Source organism: Chiloscyllium plagiosum, unplaced genomic scaffold (genome assembly GCF_037043375.1).
Source record: "Chiloscyllium plagiosum isolate Xiang-an unplaced genomic scaffold, Cpla_swu_hap1 HiC_scaffold_14, whole genome shotgun sequence".
NCBI classification, from domain to species: domain Eukaryota; kingdom Metazoa; phylum Chordata; class Chondrichthyes; order Orectolobiformes; family Hemiscylliidae; genus Chiloscyllium; species Chiloscyllium plagiosum.
This window is the reverse complement of record NW_028270152.1, coordinates 50,697,577-50,717,620: the sequence shown is the minus strand read 5'-3', so window position 1 is coordinate 50,717,620 and position 20,044 is coordinate 50,697,577. Positions and strand designations below refer to the sequence as shown.

Here is a 20,044-nt window from a genome sequence, read left to right as displayed (position 1 = left end):
GAAGAAATTCACAAAACATCAGAAGAACAAATTTTAGGTGTAGTGGAATAGGCCCCCAAATACCAGATGAGTTTAAGACACAAAATGTTGAACTCCTCATTCAGCAGGTCAGGCTTATGGAGCTAGGGCTAAATTAAGTTAATAGTCATCAACCTAATAAGTTACCAGACAGCATCTTGTCATACCTCTTTATGCAACTGGTTTTATTGTTTCCTTTCTTTTCCCCAAATGGATAATCTGGGCACTCGATACATTTGTAGTTATTTTGCTCGTCCTGTTTGGATCTGTTATAACACATCTTTTGGGGAAGGGGTGGTTGCAGATTCATATTGAGCTTGACCCTTCTCGCCCAGAGGTTGCTGTGCAATAAGTTCTCTTTCTGGGCATTTGTAGATATTTTCTTATCACCTGTTCAGAGTTCTTACTACTCACCTCCACAGCAGGTGGGACTTGAAACTGGGTCTCTTGGCCCATAGATAAGGATACTACCAGTGCACCTCAATGGCCTTTCTAGCCATTTGTATTCTGGTTATTGATAGTTTGACATTCTTGAGAGTTTGAATGATGATTGTAATAATAATGATGTGCTTTAATTAAGTGATTATTTAAATGAAGATAGTGAAAACCATTTTTCTTAATAAGAAACATCTTTATTTTTCATAGATATCACTGCTGAACTTTGAAGATGGAACACTAGACCCAAGCTCCATTATACCATTGATCGATGGTGGGACCGAAGGGTTTAAGGGTAATGCACGTGTTATATTGCCAGGACTGACAGCATGTATAGAGTGTACACTGGAATTGTACCCTCCTCAGGTAACTTCTAGGTTTGTGAAAATATTACTGATCCAGTCTTTGGGACCTGATCAGTTAGAGATTGAGGTTACCAAAAACAAAAACTTGCCTCCTGTTTCAAATATTTGCATCTAAGCCTGTTTTTGGTTCAGTGTTTTCAGATAATTCCGGTCTCTGATTTGTTACTTAGTTTCTCAATTTTGATCTTCAGCCTGCTTTTTTTAACCACTTGACTACTTGTTCTTTTGATTTCCCCTGTCAAGTCTGATGAAGTCCTATTTGATACAATCATACCTAATTCATTTTCTTTCTAAAATGCAGTTTTATTGATGGTAACATATTTTGGATCAGTATATGTTATTTCATTCTAACACACAGCAGATTCTTGGGTTTTTTAAAGTTGCTCTACTTTTAGTCACTGAAAGAATACTCACTGAAAGACACTTCAGAAAAGTTATTTTTCCACTTGCCTTTTCCTTAAATCGTGTGTTTGAAACATGGAATTGATTTTTAGGTGAATTGTATCATTTTTGTTTTATCATCTGAGAAATATTAAACTATTGATTATTTTAGTTAACCGTCTGTTTGTCAGTTAGCGTAAATCCTGAATTTTATGAGAGATGAAAATAATTTTACAATTTATTTTACAGATTAACTTTCCCATGTGTACCATTGCTTCTATGCCCAGGCTTCCAGAGCATTGTATTGAATATGTCAGAGTTTTGCAGTGGCCAAAAGAAATCCCGTTTGGAGGTATAATTAACTAAATTAATATTTTGGATTTGTTGATAACGTTCTTAAAAAGAGCATATGCACTGATAAATCTAAACTCTGCAACTCCTTCACTTCAGCTTTTTTGTTTCAAAATTACACTATTCATAAATAATATCATTCTATACACAGTCACAAACACAATTCAATCCTATACAATAACATATCAAGATTCTATCCAAACAAATCAAAGGCATCTCTTACGTGAACCAGATTATGTTTATATGCATTTGAGGCACCAGGACGGCCTGATGACTGAACAGACCCCTTATTTAACTTCGGCAGAAAGACTTCAGACGATGGTCTTTCCTAGTTCTGCCTTGACAGCAACTGCCACAAGCTTTAGTGCGTCCATCAGTAGATAGTCCTGGACCTTGGAATGTGCCTGTCTGCAATATTCAATCAGGGTCAACTTCTTGTTCTCGAAGGCCAACAAGTTTTGGGCAGACCAAAGCGTGTCTTTCACAGAGTTAATGGTCCTCCAGGCACAGTCAATGTTTGTCTCGGTATGCGTCCCGGGGAACAGACCATCGAGCACAGTCCTGTGTCATGGAGCGGCTCAGGATGGACCTCAGCAAAAATTAAGGTGAATGACCGAAACATTATGCTAGTCAGTGAAAGTTCACACTCAAATGTTTGCATTACTTTAATATTAGTGTTCAAGATGATGACTATTATTAGTAGTTACGTAAATGAGACATTTGTCATTTGGCTAATTTTTAATTTGTGCATCTTGCTGGAGGTTTGTTTTTAAAAAGAAAATGCACATTTCCTGTCAAAATTGGGGAACTGAATCCAGAATTGCCATGGAAGGAGTCACTCTGTTCCTTTTAACCTGGTTACTCCAGCTCCTCCAATCACCAGTTTCCTCTCTCCAGGTCTGTCTGCTCCTTTAGAGACTAAATCTAAATCTCTGATTGGAGGACAGTTCAGTGATTGAAAAGTAGCAACCTGTGATTGGCAGGTGATGAGTCTTCAGGGGAAGAGAGGTAAGGGGCAACCAATCTCTTTAAAGATTTAGGGAGTGGCAGGAGAGGAAGGAAAGATGATTCAATAATTGCTTTCAATAACTTCTAACACGAGGCTGGAAAAATGGAGACTGGAAAGAAAATAGTTTATTCTCCGTTTAGAATTATAAACCTGATTGAGTGACATTTGCACCGGGCATAATTGCTTTATCTTAATGTCAATTCCTACAAAGAGATTACAAGGGAAAGAATGTATTAAGGAGAATAAGAATATTCTCTAGCTGTCTAAGTTAAGTTAATCTGCATCTTAAAATGGTGTTGGGCCTCGCAGATGACTTCGGCTGCCTCTCTCTACCCCTGCTGCGAAACCATAGTTCAGAGAAATGTAACTTCTCCCACCTGCTGACACTGTGGTCCTGATGAAGATGGATCTTGTCATCAGCCACATGATATTGAGATTGATCATCTGGCCTCCACCACCTTTTACAGTCTCTTCATCCACTTGTACAGGACTCCTTTGCCTGCTGTCTAGCAAGGTAATGTTGGGGGTTTTCCTCGCACCCATTCTTTTCAGTAACATGCTTTTTAAAATGATCTTTAACTGGGTAATTTGTGTGTGTATGTATGTTTGTCCGTCTCTCTCTCTCTCTCTCTCTCTCACTCACTCACTCACTCACTCACTCACTCACTCACTCACTCACTCACTCACTCACTCACTCACTCACTCACTCACTCACTCACTCACTCACTCACTCACTCACTCACACACCCACCCCTGTCCTCCCACTCTTCCGAGAATCACTGGTTGTTACGACATGAGGTAAACCCTCCTGCTTAATTTAAAACCAATAACACAGAAAAGATTTATCCCATGCAGTAATCTGTAAAAATCGAGTGGCCAAGAACTATTTAAAGTAAAAATTAACAACTTTATTTCTTAAAGTATAACAGAGAATAATTAACTAATCACTATTTACAATTTCTTTCTCTAAACTAACTTTTAGCTTCCCTTCTATAATAGTCCGATAATACTCCCAATTAAAATTTACAAAACAACACTTCTTCTTATCTCAAAATCATGCAGCTGTAGGTTCTTGTCTTCGGATCTTCCTGTGTCTTCTTTCCTCCTTGTTAGGAATTTCCACTTATAGGTTACTGATCAAAAAGGGACGTCTGAGAGATTTTTTTTCAAGCAGTCCCTTACATGCTAGGACATGGCAGATCTCCTCTCAACTGTTCAATTTACCCCTGCCTTATAGTCCCAGAGCATCGGATTATGTCATTGGCTTTTAAGATTGTCCATATACTCAATTCAAACTGGATCAGAGTTTGATATGTTTCAGGTATAATTTTAAATTGATTGGCTGAATTCAAATTTGTTTTAGTCCCCAAGCAACGAACTAATCAAATTGTTCGACCCAGTGTTACATTGTTACCATTTTTGAGTACACTTGATGCTGGGTCCGATTAGTTCTGCTGCTTTTAACTCTCTTAAAGGTATACCCACATCTTCATAACACTGGTACAATAAGTCAGCATTCTAGCTACTCTGTAGTTGTTAGATTTAGAATTTAAAAAAAACGATCCCCACTCTCTCCATCTCATTTGGTTTGCTGTCCCACCATTCAAATGGCCTGGAATATGTATATGTCACCACAGATGATAAAAACGGCAATAATTTTCTGACCCCTTTTTGTTCAGTTCTAGTGTATTTTGCCCTTCATCCAAGACATTCCTTGTTCTCTATAGGTCTGTTCAGTACACCCATTGGAAAATTAGTGGCCTTCAACCATGTTTTTGCCAAGGTTTGCGTAACAGCATCACAAACTACAATAGCAAATATAATTGCTAGGTTCCTGTAAATGTTTGTTATTTGGCTGCCAAACTAGATTTCTTGATTTGATTAAATTAGATTCCCTACAGTATGGAAACAGGCCCTTCGGCCCAACAAGTCCACACCGACCCTCCAAAGAGTAACTCACCCAGACCTATTCCCCTCCCCTATATTTACCCCTGTCTAGGGTTCCAATGTCTCATGAAGTGGTCAGGCTACCAAATGATCACAGGACACCAACATTAACACTTGCAGGAGAAAGCTAACCATTTATCATTCTTAATGACGCTAAACTCACAATGTGCATTGAAACCTGTTTGGTGTCTTTGAGTTGTACCTACTTGCTGCATTCCAGTTTTTTAACAAGATCATTGTAAGAAAAGATTCTACTTTATGGTTTTCCCATTTTACAACTGGTAGCCTGAATCATCCTGAATTTCATTCATTTTACACCAAAGTTACCATTTCATCTCAGAGTCATACAGTCATAGAATCATACAGAACAGAAACAGACCCTTTGGTCCAACCAGTCCAAGCTGACCAAGTTTCCCAAACTAAACTAGTCCCACTTCCCAACATTTGGTGCATATCCCCCTAAACCTTTCCTCCTCTTCTGTCAGATCAAATGTCTTTTAATTGTTCTAATTGTACATGCATCTTGTATAATCTTGAATCATAATGAGTATTGATGATAAATCTTTAGCCATAAAGCCGAAGGACATTTCTTGCCTCTTGGAGGGAGTGGGGAAGCAGAGGTGTGATTAGCCAAAGCTTAATTTGTGATCCTGTCTGTGAAGCAGAAAGGAATGGGATTGGATATTCTGAGAGCAGCTAATGAATGTTCCTGAGAGGGAGTTCACCCATCCTGACTCGTTATAAAATGTGTAGCTTCCTCTAGACCCTGTTGAAAAAGAAGGTAAGTCCTGTTTGGTTGTTTCTTGAGCATACTGTCAAAAGTGATTTGACAGAATGCCTCTTCACCAGAACTTCCCAATGGGCACCAACACATCTCTTGGTGTTGAGAAGGTCACTATCTGTGAGGTCCTTCATGTATGCCTGGACATTCTGTGCCACTGCATGCTACCCTTGAAGCAGCTAAGGTGGGGTCTAGTAAAGACTGTTGCACACCACCTTCTTTTGCAAAGAAGTCTGGAGAGAGATGCAGTGGTTTTTGTCAAGGTTTGTCCCGAGCTGCTCTGTGATGCTGGACTCTGCTCTATGTTCTGTTCCCCAGAAGATTTACTGAGACAAACAACAATTGCGCTTGGAGGACCATCAATTTAGTGAAAGATGCCCTATGGTCTGCCCGGAACTTGTTGGTCTTCAAAAGCAAGAAGTTGACCTTCACCAAGTGTTGCAAACTGGCACATTCCAAGGTCCAGGACTGGGCGCTGAGAGTCACACTAAAGCTTATAGCAGCTTCTGCCAAGTAACAGTGGGGACAGACCATCTAAGGTCTTTCTGCCAAAGTACAATGGGGGTCCGTTCAGTTATTGGACCCTCTGTCTCTCCAATGTCTGTAAATATAATCTTGTATAAGTGACAACACCTTCAGTTTGTTCTATATTTGTAAAGATTCTGTACAGAATCACACTAGTCTAGTGACTATATATGTACATATACTTTATTCATTAAAAAAAAACTATTTTAGAAATGTGAAAAAAGTCACAACAAAAAAATCCCTGTACCTTGTCCTCGTCCTCCTCCTGAATCGCCAACTATTTACTGTGCTGGACTCCCTCTGCCAGTGAGCTGGCCAACTTCTGGAATGTGCAATCCAGGAAACTGTTCTGATGCACCCCAGTGACTCCAGCTGTCCTTCAAGCTCAGAAATTCTGTGTTGAAACTCAACTAGCAGAAGTTTCCATATGGCATGGGAATTGAAAGCAACATGTCTCAGCTGTCCATCTCTGATGTTTGAATTTAACTAGCAAGTTGTTTCAGCTATTCATTTTAATTAGTATCTCTGGACCTCGGCTGTCAAGCCTTGTGATTTCCCCTTCTCTTGGATTACTTTGTTCTCTTTATAAAAAGAACAGCACTTCTCACCTCACTTCAACCTTAAAATTCTCCCACGTTGTAACTTCCCAGCTTTGGTACTCCTGTAGAAGTGGACTTGCAACAGGTTATAGAATTGGTTTAATCACTCATTCTGTTCCAAATGGATGTGAATCTTTGGCAATAACTATCCATTATTCAACAATTGCAGCTAAATAGAAAATCTTATTCAGAATTGATATCAGATGTTATTAGAAACAGAAATTCTTACACATGCTTGTGAGATTGTCTTTTGTAGGTGATGTTTTGGCACATTGGCTTTGCAGGCCTTTCTTGCAAATATCTAGTATTGTATTCAAGAGGGTTTGAAGTGGAAGTGTTCTAATTCTCAGTGTTGGTTTAATTTACTGAATCAGAAAATATTGAGCAGTTTTGTGGCTTAACTTCGAGATTCACTTATATCTAATGCACTCTGTACAATATGCTTTGTTACAAAAATGAAGAATTTTGTTTTTCCTACAGAGGGCGTTGCACTGGATGGTGATGATCCTGAGCATATACAGTGGGTTTTTCAGAAATCACTTGAAAGAGCTACTCACTTTAACATAACTGGTATAACATATAGGCTTACTCAAGGTAGGTCCTACAAAATAGGAATATAAATTTGTATTGCTGTAAGTTTGAATACATATTGATGCGACTTTTTATTGTTTGTTCCAGGTGTTATTAAGAGAATTATCCCTGCAGTAGCATCTACCAATGCAGTAATTGCAGGTAAAGTTAATGGTGAAGTAACATTTTGAACTGGGTTTTTTTGCATGGCATTAAGAGATGGGTGTGAGGTTTATATTTATGGAAACATGAAAGTACAGTATCAGCAAGTTACCCAAGTTAGTTTTACCAGTATTAAATGTTCGATACTGCTTTAAAGAGATCAAGAAACTTTAAACAGTTCTGTGCTTTACAGCTATCAGAATGATTTGTCCCTAACTAATGTTCCAATTGGTAAAAGGGTCGAGAACACAATATCAGTGACAACATGGGAAAGTTCTTTTTATGCAGCTACTGGTTAAGATCTAGAGCGTGTGGTTGTGTAGTGGAGGCAGGTTCAATCTTGGCTTTGCAAGTGAAATGGGTAGCAATGGGAGAGAGAATTTGCTTTACAACAGAAAATGCCAGAAGAGTGAAACAACATAAACTCCCCTTGCAGGGGACCAAATGGTGTCCTTCTGAGTAGCAACCATTCTCTGATCCTGAAATTCTGAATCTTTGATTCATAGTGAATGGGTAGGCCATTGTTTTATTTGTTAGGAGGTTTACTTAAAACCACAACAGCATTTAATTATATAACCCCCTTAATGTAATGAAATATTCGGGACGCTTTATAGAACTAGTAAAAGCAGTATGACACAGCCAGGTAAGAAGCTGTTCAGTCCAGGTAAAGACCTGTTCAAAAAGGCCAATTTTGAGTGTCTTAAATGAGAAAAGTGAGGTAGAGAGAGAGGGGTGTAGGGAAGGATGTCCAGAGCCTGGGGCCTAAGCAATTGAAGGCACCACTGCTAGTGGTGAAGGAATTAGTATTAGGTGTGGACACAACATTAACATTAGAAGAACACAGAGATCAGCAATGTGGAGTTGGAGAAGTTCAAGCAATGGTGGAGAAACGATGTCATATTTGAATTTGACGATTAGAATTTTAAAATTTGATCATTAGTCAGTGTTGGTCAGCAAGCACAGGGCATACAGTCCAGAGCATTTCTTCTGAGTGAATTGGCAGCAATTTAACCGCACTTTTTTTTGTAAGCAATAATGGTAGATGCTAGAACTATTGCATTTTTGACAAGCAAATGCAAAATCTGGTTCATGGCAGCTAACAGGTAACAAGTACAAATATTTTTCTCAGTGTAACTTTCTTACATCTGTTGTTTGTGTAATGTGTTCTGGCATGGGATTGATTACTGTGAGACATCAAATTGGAAGTCACATGACACTAAGATATAGTCCACTAGATTTATTTGAAATCACAAGCTTTAGGAGCACTGCTCCATTGTTGAGTGACAGAGGAGCAGCAATCCGAAAGCTAGTGATTTCAAACAAACCTGTTGGACTATAGCTTGGTGTTGTGTGACTTCAGACTTTGTCCACTCCAGTCCAGCATCGGCATCCCCACACCAAATTAGTCAGTGGTTCTCTCAAATTACAGAATTGGTATCGCTGTCAGAGCTAGATTATGTTCCCAGCAGTTTCAGTTGGTCTTGTTCATAGCTCCTGAAACTAAAGAGCCATGTGTGAAGCAACTGCTCTGCATTCTAATCTCCTTTGTATTATATTCCAACTTTGTATTGGTAAGATTTTCAACCTAGACCGGTAAAGGCTTTGATAAAACACTGTTACAGGACTGAATGCTTCATGTTTAGTATTGTTACACTATTAATATTTACTAAATATTAATAAAGTGGGCGGCACGGTGGCACAGTGGTTAGCATTGCTGCCTCGCAGCGCCCGAGACCCAGGTCAATTCCCGACTCAGGCGACTGACTGTGTGGAGTTTGCACGTTCTCCCCGTGTCTGCGTGGGTTTCCTCCGGGTGCTCCGGTTTCCTCCCACAGTCCAAAGATGTGCAGGTTAGGTGAATTGGCCATACTAAATTGCCCGTAGTGTTAGGTAAGGGGTAAATGTAGGGGTATGGGTGGGTTTCGCTTCGGCGGGTCGGTGTGGACTTGTTGGGCCGAAGGGCCTGTTTCCACACTCTAATCTAATCTAATCTAAATTTCGAATTAAAATCATATTTACAATTAGATTGCACTTCAGTGCTGAAAGGATGTCTGTGATGTTTATTCTCCTTCTGAAGGAGTAATGTAAATTCTAATTCGAAGCAGAAACAGACTACCTGGGCACCCTAAGCCTATACTGTCATTCAGTAAGATTATTGCTGATCTGGACATACCTGCCTGTCCTAATAACCTTTAATCCTCTTGCTTATCACGGATCTGTCTAATTCTGCCTTACAAATATTTAAGAACTTTGCTTCTGCTGCCTTATCAGGGAGAGTGTTCCAAAGACACTCACCCTGTGAGGGAAAAAATGTCTCCTAATCTCTATTTTACACTCTTCATATACCCTTAAGCATAGAATCTCCACAAGATGATACATCCTTTTCAATGCACCCTATCAAAATCCCTTAGGAACTTGTGTTTAATACATTTTGAAATTCACTTCTCTAAAATTTAGCGTATATAAGCTTAGCATGTTCCGACTTTACTGTTAAGACAACTCCCCCATTCCTGCATATTAGTCGAGCAAATCTTCTCTAACTACTTACTGTGTGTTTATATTCTTCCTTAAATAAATAAGCCAATACTGTACACAGTACCCTGTGCTCTGTATGACTGAAGTATTATATCTCTACTTTTTATTCCATTCCCCTCGCAATAAGGAGCTTTCTGAAATACTTGCTGCATTTGCATATAAGGCATCCAGATGTCTCTGCATCTGATCTCTGCAATCTTTCATTATTTAGATAATATGCTTTTTTTTATTCTTCTTGCCCTTCACATTTTCCCACCTATTTCAATGATATTTGCCAATTTTCTTAACTTCTTTCTCTCCCTTTATAGCTTTCATATATCCTCTTCGAAACTTACTTTCCTATCTATCTTTGTCACCAAAAATTGTAGTAACCACACTTTTATCCAATTAATTTATATAAGTGGTCAAAAGTTGCCAACTTCCTAATAAAAGAAATTAAGTGAACTGGTCTGTAGTTTCCTGCTCTGTGTTCTTCCCTTTTGAATAAAGGAGTTAAATTCATTTTTACCAATCTAAGGGAACCTTTCCTGAAGCTAGAGAATTTGAGTATTAAAACCAATGCATCAACCAGTCTTGCCATTTCTTTTATGACCTTAGAACGAAGGTCAGTGGTTTGTGAGAGTATGTCAGCTTGTAGTTCACTGAATGTACTCCTGTCATTAATTGGTGATTGTTTTCTTATTTATTCTTCCTTCCCTTCCAATTCCCAATTTACAGCTTTTTCTGGCATGTTACTTGTATTTTTAAGTGAAAACTAGTGCAATATACATGCGCAGTGTATCTTTGCATTACTTTCCCAGACACACTTTTAATTAGAGGATTGCTCAGTTGGTTAATTCCTTTCTTTTTTAATATTTATACAAATTCTTACTATCTTTTTATATTTTTCTCAATTTTTTAAACACTTTTTATACTTTTTCTGTTTAGTCTTTTGACCTGTATCTTATGCAGTGATGTATTGTACTATTTCAATTTTTTTAACCTAACTCTGAATAGTTATCATATTTCAGGGCAAAATGCAATATTCTAGGGAGAAAAATTCAAGTTTGATGCTACTTTTAAAAATGAAATTGTCTGAAACTTCAGTCAATAGAGTGCTGAGCAATCATGGCTGAATTCAGTATTTCATGTCTTAATGAATTATTGTGGTGTAATTGGTTGCATAATAAATCTCCCATGGGGGGGGAAATAAAAGGCTTGCAGTTTTTATTACATTTTGGGCCATGTAAAGCTCCCTCAATGAGAGATGAATTTTGGATTGATCCCTGAATGACAATGAATATACTTTAAAAAGAACTTCTGGAATATCTTTATTGCAATACCTAGTGAAAACAACAGGTGGCAGCCTGAGTGTCTCATGAACCATGGACCAATCAGATGTGAACAGGGAGAGCAATTCTGACACATCATTAGTTACTACTTCTGTTTTGTAGCTTAGCATTGTAATATATCAGATTTAAATAAACTTATGCTTAGAACGCAGTCTTAAAAAGTTGTCTAGTCTGTCATAAAATTGCAAAACAAAATATAAACAAGTAAATAACAATTTCAAAACTTATTAAAGGTCACTTTAATCAAATTTTGGCAGAAGCTGGATACCACGCTTACTTTAGGACTATAATTTTGTTAATTTTGGTTATTACTTGCAGGTTGAATGTGTTACGTTTTGGTGGCACGGTGGCTCAGTGGTTAGCACTGCTTCCTCACAGCACCAGGGACCTGGGTTTGATTCCAACCTCTGGTGACTGTGTGTGGAGTTTGCATTTTCTCCACATTACTGCATGGGTTTCCTTCAGGTGCTCCGGTTTCCTTCAGGTGCTCTGCTTTCCTCCCACAGTCCAACAATGTGCAGCTTAGGTGAATGGGCTCTGCTAAATTGCCCATAGTGTTCAGGGATGTGAGGGTTAAGTGCATTAGTCAGGGGAAACAGAGTATAGGGCAATGGGTCTGGGTGGCTTACTCTTCAGAGGGTTAGTGTGGACTTTTGGGCCAAATAACTTGTTTCCACGCTGTAGGGATTCTAAGCATTAAATGTTAATTTTGAGAAAATATAGAGCTTTTTAAATTAAAGTATTTTTTTCCTCAGCTGTATGTGCAACTGAAGTCTTCAAAATTGCATCAAGGTAAACTTCTGTTTTTAAACATTTATTAAACATTGGTCCTGACTTTCATAATCATGTCTGTTTGCAATAAAGGTTTAAATTGCACAGTGTTACTTTTTCAGTGCATATATTCCTCTGAATAACTACTTGGTGTTCAATGATGTTGACGGCCTTTACACATACACGTTTGAAGCAGAACGTAAGGTGGGTATCTGACTTTATAATGTGATAGACAAACCTTTATCTGTTGGGTGTGATATGCAAGTCACCACTTTATCCTGTGTTTTTAATTCCACTTTTAATTTTGAAACTCTTTAAAGTGTGAATATCTGAAAGAGTGTAGCCATCAGAAGTAAGGATTAATTTGTTTTTGATGCATTAAGTCCTGACCCACGGGTGTGACGAAAGTGCAGAGGGTCCTAACCCCTGCTTCGTAGCAAAGATGTGAAGGAGACTTTGGTTTACACTCTATAATGCTGTACAGCATTATATAGGCCAAAGTGGATAGGTGGGAGCACTGCCCCATGAAGTAAATGAACAAGACAATACTAAAGCATAAAAAGTGAACTTTTTATCCTTTAGGTGTGAGGCTTGAAAAATACTATTAAGATGCATCTTCAGTTATGACATGTCCAACCTTAAGTAGTGAACAACATAGAGTAAGTCAATAAAAATATTTTTGTAAATGTTTTTCTAGAAATTTACAAATTGAAATCCATTAATTTGTCTGAAAGAATGCTTGTTTTTATCTTTTTAACTATTGGAAAATATGAAACGGGGTCTGAGATGGTTCTACATTTTCTATTTTTATACGTTTTTCCTTCAAGGAAAACTGTCCTGCCTGCAGCCAGGTACCTCAGGACCTGCAATTTTCACCATCTGCAAAACTTCAAGAACTCCTAGATTACTTGACTCAAAGTGCTTCACTGTAAGATCCTTTCAATATTCACCTTCTCCGTTAGGTCTCTGTATATTTTAGTATGTCATTCCAGTTGTTGTCTTGCGGACATACTGTCATTAACAATTAAGGCTTGGACTGATTTTTCCCATTGAGGATTTGCCTACTTTCTGGTATCAGAGCAAGGAAAGGAACAAGGCAAATGTAGAAGTAGTAATGGAGAGCAAGTTTGCCTATATGTGTATTAGGGAGAGGGAGCGCTGAAAAGAAAATTTGGGAAGTATTTTCATTTTTAATATTTAAGCTCCTTTCTGAACTGAATTAGAACATAGAACATCGAACAGTACAGCACAGAACAGGCCCTTCAGCCCACAATGTTGTGCCGACCACTGATCCTCATGTATGCACCCTCAAATGTCTGTGACCATATGCATGTCCAGTAGTCTCTTAAATGTCCCCAATGACCTTGCTTCCACAACTGCTGCTGGCAACGCATTCCATGCTCTCACAACTCTCTGTGTAAAGAACCCGCCTCTGATATCCTCTCTATACTTTCCTCTAACCAGCTTAAAACTATGACCCCTTGTGTTAGTCATTTCTGCCCTGGGAAATAGTCTCTGGCTATCGACTCTATCTATGCCTCTCATTATCTTGTATACCTCAATTAAGTCCCCTCTCCTCCTTTTCTCCAGTGGAAAAAGTCCGAGCTCAGTCGACCTCTGTTCATAAGATAAGCCCTCCTGTCCAGGCAGCATCCTGGTAAACCTCCTCTGAACCCTCTCCAAAACATCCACATCTTTCCTATAATAGGGCGACCAGAACAGGACGCAGTATTCCAAGTGCGGTCTAACCAAAGTTTTATAGAGCTGCAACAAGATCTCACGACTCTTAAACTCAATCCCCCTGTTAATGAAAGCCAAAACACCATATGCTTTCTTAACAACCCTGTCCACTTGGGTGGCCATTTTAAGGGATCTATGTACCTGCATACCAAGATCCCTCTGTTCCTCTACACTGCCAAGAATCCTATCCTTAGTCCTGTACTCAGCTTTCAAATTTGACCTTCCAAAATGCATCACCTCATTTATCCAGGTTGAACTCCATCTGCCATCTCTCAGCCCATCTCTGCATCCTGTCAATGTCCCGCTGCAGCCTACAACAGCCCGCTATACTGTCAACGACACCTCCAACCTTTGTGTCATCTGCAAACTTGCGGACCCATCCTTCAATCCCCTCATCCAAGTCATTAATAAAAATTACAAACAGTAGAGGCCCAAGGACAGAGCCCTGTGGAACACCACTCACCACAGACTTCCAGGTAGAATATTTTCCTTCCACTGCCACTCGCTGAATTGAATGAATGAGCTTTATTGTCATGTACTCAAATGAGCACAGTGAAAAATTTAAAGTTCCCACTCCCTGTGCCATCTTGGATACAAAAGTATCTAGGTACAACAGCGTCAGTTATAAGATTAATTACACTGTAATAATGTCACCAATGTATGGTGCCATTTTAGGTACAGAATACCTAGGTAGAGTCAGATTAGATTAGATTACTTACAGTGTGGAAACAGGCCCTTCGGCCCAACAAGTCCACACCGACCTGCCGAAGCGCAACCCACCCATACCCCTACATTTACCCCTTTAACCTAACACTACGGGCAATATAGCATGGCCAATTCACCTGACCTGCACATCTTTGGACTGTGGGAGGAAACTGGAGCACCCGGAGGAAACCCACGCAGACACGGGGAGAACGTGCAAACTCCACACAGTCAGTCGCCTGAGTCGGGAATTGAACCCGGGAGTATAGCGCTGTGAGGCAGCAGTGCTAACCACTGTGCCACCGTGCCGCCCACTGCCTTGCCAGACTTAGTAAGTTTCTCCAACAATTGGTTTTAATTAAACGTTTACGTTATTACATGAAGTGGAAATCCCCAATTATTTTGTTCCAAAGAACTGAAGCAACAGTTAGTCAGAACCTTTATTTTTACCTTTAATTGGGCAGTCATTTTAAGTCATGATCACTACTGTACTAAAGGTATCGTGCACAAAAAAATGATGTAAGAGTAAAGAAGCAAGGACAGTCCAGCTAATCGTTCACAAATAGTCTTAATAAAGGGAGAGAGAGTGCCCATTTTGATCAATGTAGTAATTTTTGTCCATATTCTACACAGACAAATGAAATCTCCAGCTATCACTGCAACTTTGGATGGAAAGAATAAAACACTGTATTTACAAGTAAGAAAATTAGTTTTGTAATAATTCAATTTGCAATGTATAAACAACAAAAAAAATTGAGAGATTGCTGTATTGAAAGCTCAAGTCAGCTCTCATTTTACAGACTGTAGCATCAATTGAAGAAAGGACGAGACCAAATCTTTCAAAAACTCTGAAAGGTAAGATGTTAAGTGTTGTCAGGATTTTATGACATTCTTCCACAGGGTAAAATGTTGGTGTACTTACAGCTTGCTGAGTGTTGTTCGTGTGTAGCTGAGCACTCAGCATTTCTGATTGCTTGATTTTACTAATCAGGATTCCTGAAAAATAAGCATTCTGGAATCCTGAGAGTACTTAAAGTTGATGTATTGCTGAATATTCCAGGAATATATTTATGATGAATACTAACAGCATGTTGAGAGCTAAAGAGAGATGAAATAACTGTTTCTCATTTTGCTAAGAATTTTTGCATTCACATTTCCATTAAAGCAACAGTTTTTTTGGAGGAAAGGGATTTAGTTTTTAAATTGTTTCGATTTACTGATTTGTAAGTATACAAAATGCAAGAGAGGAGCTGACCTTCTGGTCCATTATGCCTTTCTGTCCCTTGTGTTGCCTGAAGCATTGTGCTTTGATTTGTATTAAATGATCTTGTGCAAATGTTGCTTTACTAAAGTGCCAAGTAATAACCAAATCCAACAAGAGAGAATCTTAAGCATCTTTCTTTGACATTTGATGGCATTTCTATTACTGAACGGAGGCAGTGGTTAGTGGTATTATCACTAGACTATTGATCCAAGTAATATTTTGGAAATTTGAGTTCAAATTGTGCTATGATAGATGGTGGATTCAATTACAATCTAGAATTAAGAGTCTAAGGATGACCATGAAGCTATCGTCAGTTTTGGGAAAAAGCTCATGTGCTCCACTAATATCCTATGTCCTCAAGGGGGAGTGCAGCTTTAATGACACTTAACTCAGGGCCATCTATGGCAAATTAACTCATGATTGTCATTCTACACATCCATCCCACAATTCTGTCATTTCCTGCACAGATAGCACATAGTGATAGTTGTATCTTCTATCAACAAGATGCATTGCAGCAAATCACAAAGTTAGAAGGTACTTTCAAATGAGCCCTCGGTAAATTTCCAAGGGCTCATTTGAAAGTACCTTCTAACTTTGTGATGAAAGCACATTTTTTTTCAATACTGAGTTACCCTTTGTTTCTTTCTCAGTATAAAGAGATGTACAGCACAGATAAAGGCCGTTTGGCTCATCAGTGCGCTAGTGAATAACAGCAACAAACTATCCTAATCCTGACTTTAACAAGCGTGCTGATAGAGCTGTTGTCCAGTGTGCCACCTTGCAAAAGCTGATTGTCCAACACCACCATATAATCTCTCTCTGGATCATGACTTTACCTCTGAATATCAAGCTGTTATTTCCAGAACTGCTACTAAAACTGTCTCCCCTGGGAATCTCCTTTCCACAGCTCCCCATCTTGTAATCCCCCAACCACATACAGGCTGTTTTTACCTCCTTCCCAAAGTCCAATAACAGGGCTGGCTTGGCATTGTCATCCCGTTTTCCCCCCACCCCCCCAGGCACTTCCTGTTGTCTGCCTTGTCTCTGTCTTTTCCCACTTGTTCAATCTCTTCCCATTTATTTTTGGAAAAGGTTCTGAAGAAGAGTCAGATCAGATTGGAACATTGACTAGTTTCCTTCTTCGCAGATGCTGCCAGACCTACTGAGTTTTTCTAACATTTTCTATTTCTATTCCAAACTTGAGAGCTGTAATGTCTCGAGTTTGGGAGAAGTACAGTTTAAGTTTCGTCCACATCTCACATCATCCTGACTTGGAGCTGTATTGCCATCCCTTCACTGTTGCTGGGTCAAAGTCCTGGAGTTCTTTTCATAGCACAGTGGTTGTACCTGTACAACATGTACTTAAGTGGTTAACGAAGGCAGCTCAACATCACCACTTTGGCAATTATGATGGCAAGATCAACATTTATTCATCAGCAGTAGTAACATCCTATGAATTAATGGTGTTATTTCAATTCATTACCAGCGTTGGGAATGCACTTTTAAATAAAAATAAACTGATCAGTTTCTAATAAGCATTTGTACTTGCTTGTTTGTCGATTTCTTATGAAGAATCAATTTATAACCTCCAATTGACATTTTGTTTTCCAGAATTGGGCCTTACAAATGGACAGGAATTGGCAGTGGCTGATATAACAACACCTCAGACAGTGATTTTCAAACTCCATTTCACCACTTGACTGATTTTGAAAACATTCTGAGCAAATTATATAAAAATGCTTTTAGGAGAAGTATTGATATGTTTACCAGTGTACTAGACTTTGTCACTTTCTAACAATCTTGGATTTAAACTGCAATACCTTTGCTGGTATCACATCAGACCGTAAATTGCTGAGGGTGCATTGTATATATTATGTTTGAAATGGGATATGAACAGAGTCACCAATGTATCGTGGTAGGAATGACATATATAGGAAACTGGGGCATGTCATTCCTTTTCTTAATTTCATCCATTGTAATTATTGAGTTAAGATTGTTTTAAGCCAGCAAGAAATCATATTGTGTTTAAGTAATTATTTTTGTCAAATTTTCAAGCAAGATTTTTGTTCAGTTACACAATTCACATTTTATATATTTATTGAATGGAGTATTAGCTTGAACAAATGTGTCTGATTTATTTAAACTTGTATTACCTAAAGTCCTTAGTTAATTAACTTAAAATCTAGACTTGCATTTCACAAGTGGAAAGTTATCCAGATGTCATATATTACAGTTTTTGGTTATGAATGGTTTTATAATGCTGTAAAGAATGCTACTTTACGCCAAAAATGTCTTTCCTCATGATGTGTAGTACTAAGAAGCCCCATATCAGAAACTGTTGTAACTTTTTTAAAATTCTGAAATGTACAGTATCTTCCCTTTGAAAATACTCCAAAAGAAGTTGAGAATACTGTAATAAAATGAGCAATAATTCTCTTGGAGAGGGGTTGTGCATTAACTAATAACTTGTAAAGCTCTTTTGGTGTAATATGTCCCAGGTACTTAATACCACTGTAGAACAGGTATATAACAGTAAAGCCCAAAGCAATAATCAGTCAGATGAACAAAAGCCTGCTCAAAGTGTTAGATTTTAAGGTGTCTCAAGGACTAAAGCAATGTAGAGAGGCAGAGTGATGTAGGAAGGAAATTTCAGAGCTTACAGTTGAGGCAACTGAAGGCAATAAGACAAGCAGTTAAATCCAGATGAGCATATATAGCTGACATCTTTGGGGCTGGAGAAGAATACAGAGATGGAAAGGGTAAGGCCATAGAGGGATTTGTCAACAAAGGTAAGAATTTTAAAATCGAGATTTCACCCAATGTCGGAGAAAGTGAGGACTGCAGATGCTGGAATTTGATGAAGAGCTTATGCCCTAATGTTGACACTCCTGCTCCTCACATGCTGCCTAGTCTGCTGTGCTTTTCCAATGCCACCCTTTTTGACTGTGACCTAATGTCGATCAACAAGCAAAGGGATGGGTGATACAGGGACAAGGTTTGCTGCAAAAAGAAAATGATGGAATTTTGGATGGCCTTGAATTCATAGAATGTTGGAGTACAGGAAGGCATTGGAGTAGACAAGTCCTAGAGGTAGTGAAATATGAGTGAGGGCTTCTGCAGTAAAGGGTCTGTGGAATTTACCCCAGAGTGTGGTGGATGTTGCGACACTAAGTAAATTTGAGGATGTGGATTTTTAATTAATGGGTTTAAATGTTATGGAGAGTAGGCAAGAAAGTGGAGTTGAGGCCGAGATGTGATCAACCATGATCATATCAAACGGTGAAGTAGGCTCCAGGGGTTTAATTGCCTAATCCTGTGCCTAGCTCAAATGAGCTAAGACGACTCAAGTTGGGCAATGTGCTAGATATGGACTATCTTAGTGATGGCTCAGATGAGGTCCGAAGCTCAGCTTGAGGTTAAATAGATTGGGAATAGAAGGCCTTAATCTCTTATTTCCTGTGAAGGGGATGGAGTTGGCATTTTGACAATTTGGAGTGTTGACCAAAAACAATGGCTTCTGGCTTGGCATTATTTAGTTGGAGAAATAATTTGACTCAGACTTGGTCTGATAATTTTATAACAGGAGATAAGTTGAGAAGGGTGTTATTGCTGTAGAATTGGCTGACATCAGCATACTAAATGAAAACTAATAGTAACTCCTGATACGGCACGCAGATGAAACCTAAATTGCCTAAAGTTCACTCTTTGGCTCTGTGGTTCCTGCAGGAACAGGAATAGATGCCATTCCTGAGACAGCAATGCTTAGATGAGCAGACCCACTCAGTTGGAGGAAAATTGTGGGGTCAACTGTCATAGTTTACTGACGAGTCAGGAATAATGAGGAAAGTTTACCTTTGTCATAATCAATAGGATATAATTTGTAAACTTTTTGATAAGAGCTATTTAGGTACAATGAACAGAAACCAAACGAGGGATTCAAACATGAAGTTTCAGGAAAGATAGCAAACTGATTTGGGAGATCACAGCACTTTGCTTAGAAAGGACAATTAGATGAGATTGTAGTTTGCAAGTACAGTAGGCTGAAGGAATTTTCTTTTGGAAAGGATTGTGGTGGCTAATTTAAAGGAGAGTCCAACAATATTTGAAGAGAACCATTTACAGTTTAGCTAATATTGAGATGAGTAAAGTTGAGATCTCTTTAGTGGGAATAAGATTGATGGAGTATGAGATGGTTTTCATGGACAAGATGATCAAAGATAAGGCAAATAGGAAAATAGGCAAGAAACTCAAATTTGGGCTAGTGGAAGGGAAGATGTGACAGAGGCAAATGATTGGGTGACTTTGATCCAAGTCCATGAGCTCTTCACACTTTGGGGTGAGTAGGAGGGGTGATGGTACTTAAGCATGCTCCAGAATACACTTTTTTGGTATATGCGGACAGTGTACTAAAAAGGAATGAAAATAGGCAATGCTTCAAGTTCTCAATTTGGATCACCAAAAGTCTCAACATTCAAGGCTTTAAGACAAATGATAGAAAATAGACTCCAGTAAATAGATGATTGATTACCAGTATGCATGTAATGGGCTGAAGGGCCTC

At 38.7% G+C, this 20,044-nt stretch overlaps 1 protein-coding gene across 3 annotated transcripts in view; it reads left to right on the top strand.

Moving 5' to 3' along the window:
- uba3 (ubiquitin-like modifier activating enzyme 3) overlaps positions 1-17,922 on the top strand; it is a 36,842-nt gene extending 18,920 nt beyond the window's left edge. For 2 of the 3 annotated variants that reach the window (XM_043708320.2, XM_043708318.2), the window contains 10 exons: positions 664-819; positions 1,449-1,551; positions 6,892-7,005; positions 7,090-7,143; positions 11,765-11,801; positions 11,903-11,984; positions 12,608-12,708; positions 14,856-14,919; positions 15,023-15,077; positions 17,098-17,922. In XM_043708320.2, coding sequence (XP_043564255.1) covers positions 664-819; positions 1,449-1,551; positions 6,892-7,005; positions 7,090-7,143; positions 11,765-11,801; positions 11,903-11,984; positions 12,608-12,708; positions 14,856-14,919; positions 15,023-15,077; positions 17,098-17,186 — 855 coding nt within the window. In that variant the 3' untranslated portion in view covers positions 17,187-17,922. The remainder of the gene's footprint in view (positions 1-663; positions 820-1,448; positions 1,552-6,891; positions 7,006-7,089; positions 7,144-11,764; positions 11,802-11,902; positions 11,985-12,607; positions 12,709-14,855; positions 14,920-15,022; positions 15,078-17,097) is intronic. The other variant, XM_043708321.2, reaches the window with a different exon arrangement.
- The last annotated feature ends 2,122 nt before the right edge of the window (positions 17,923-20,044 follow it).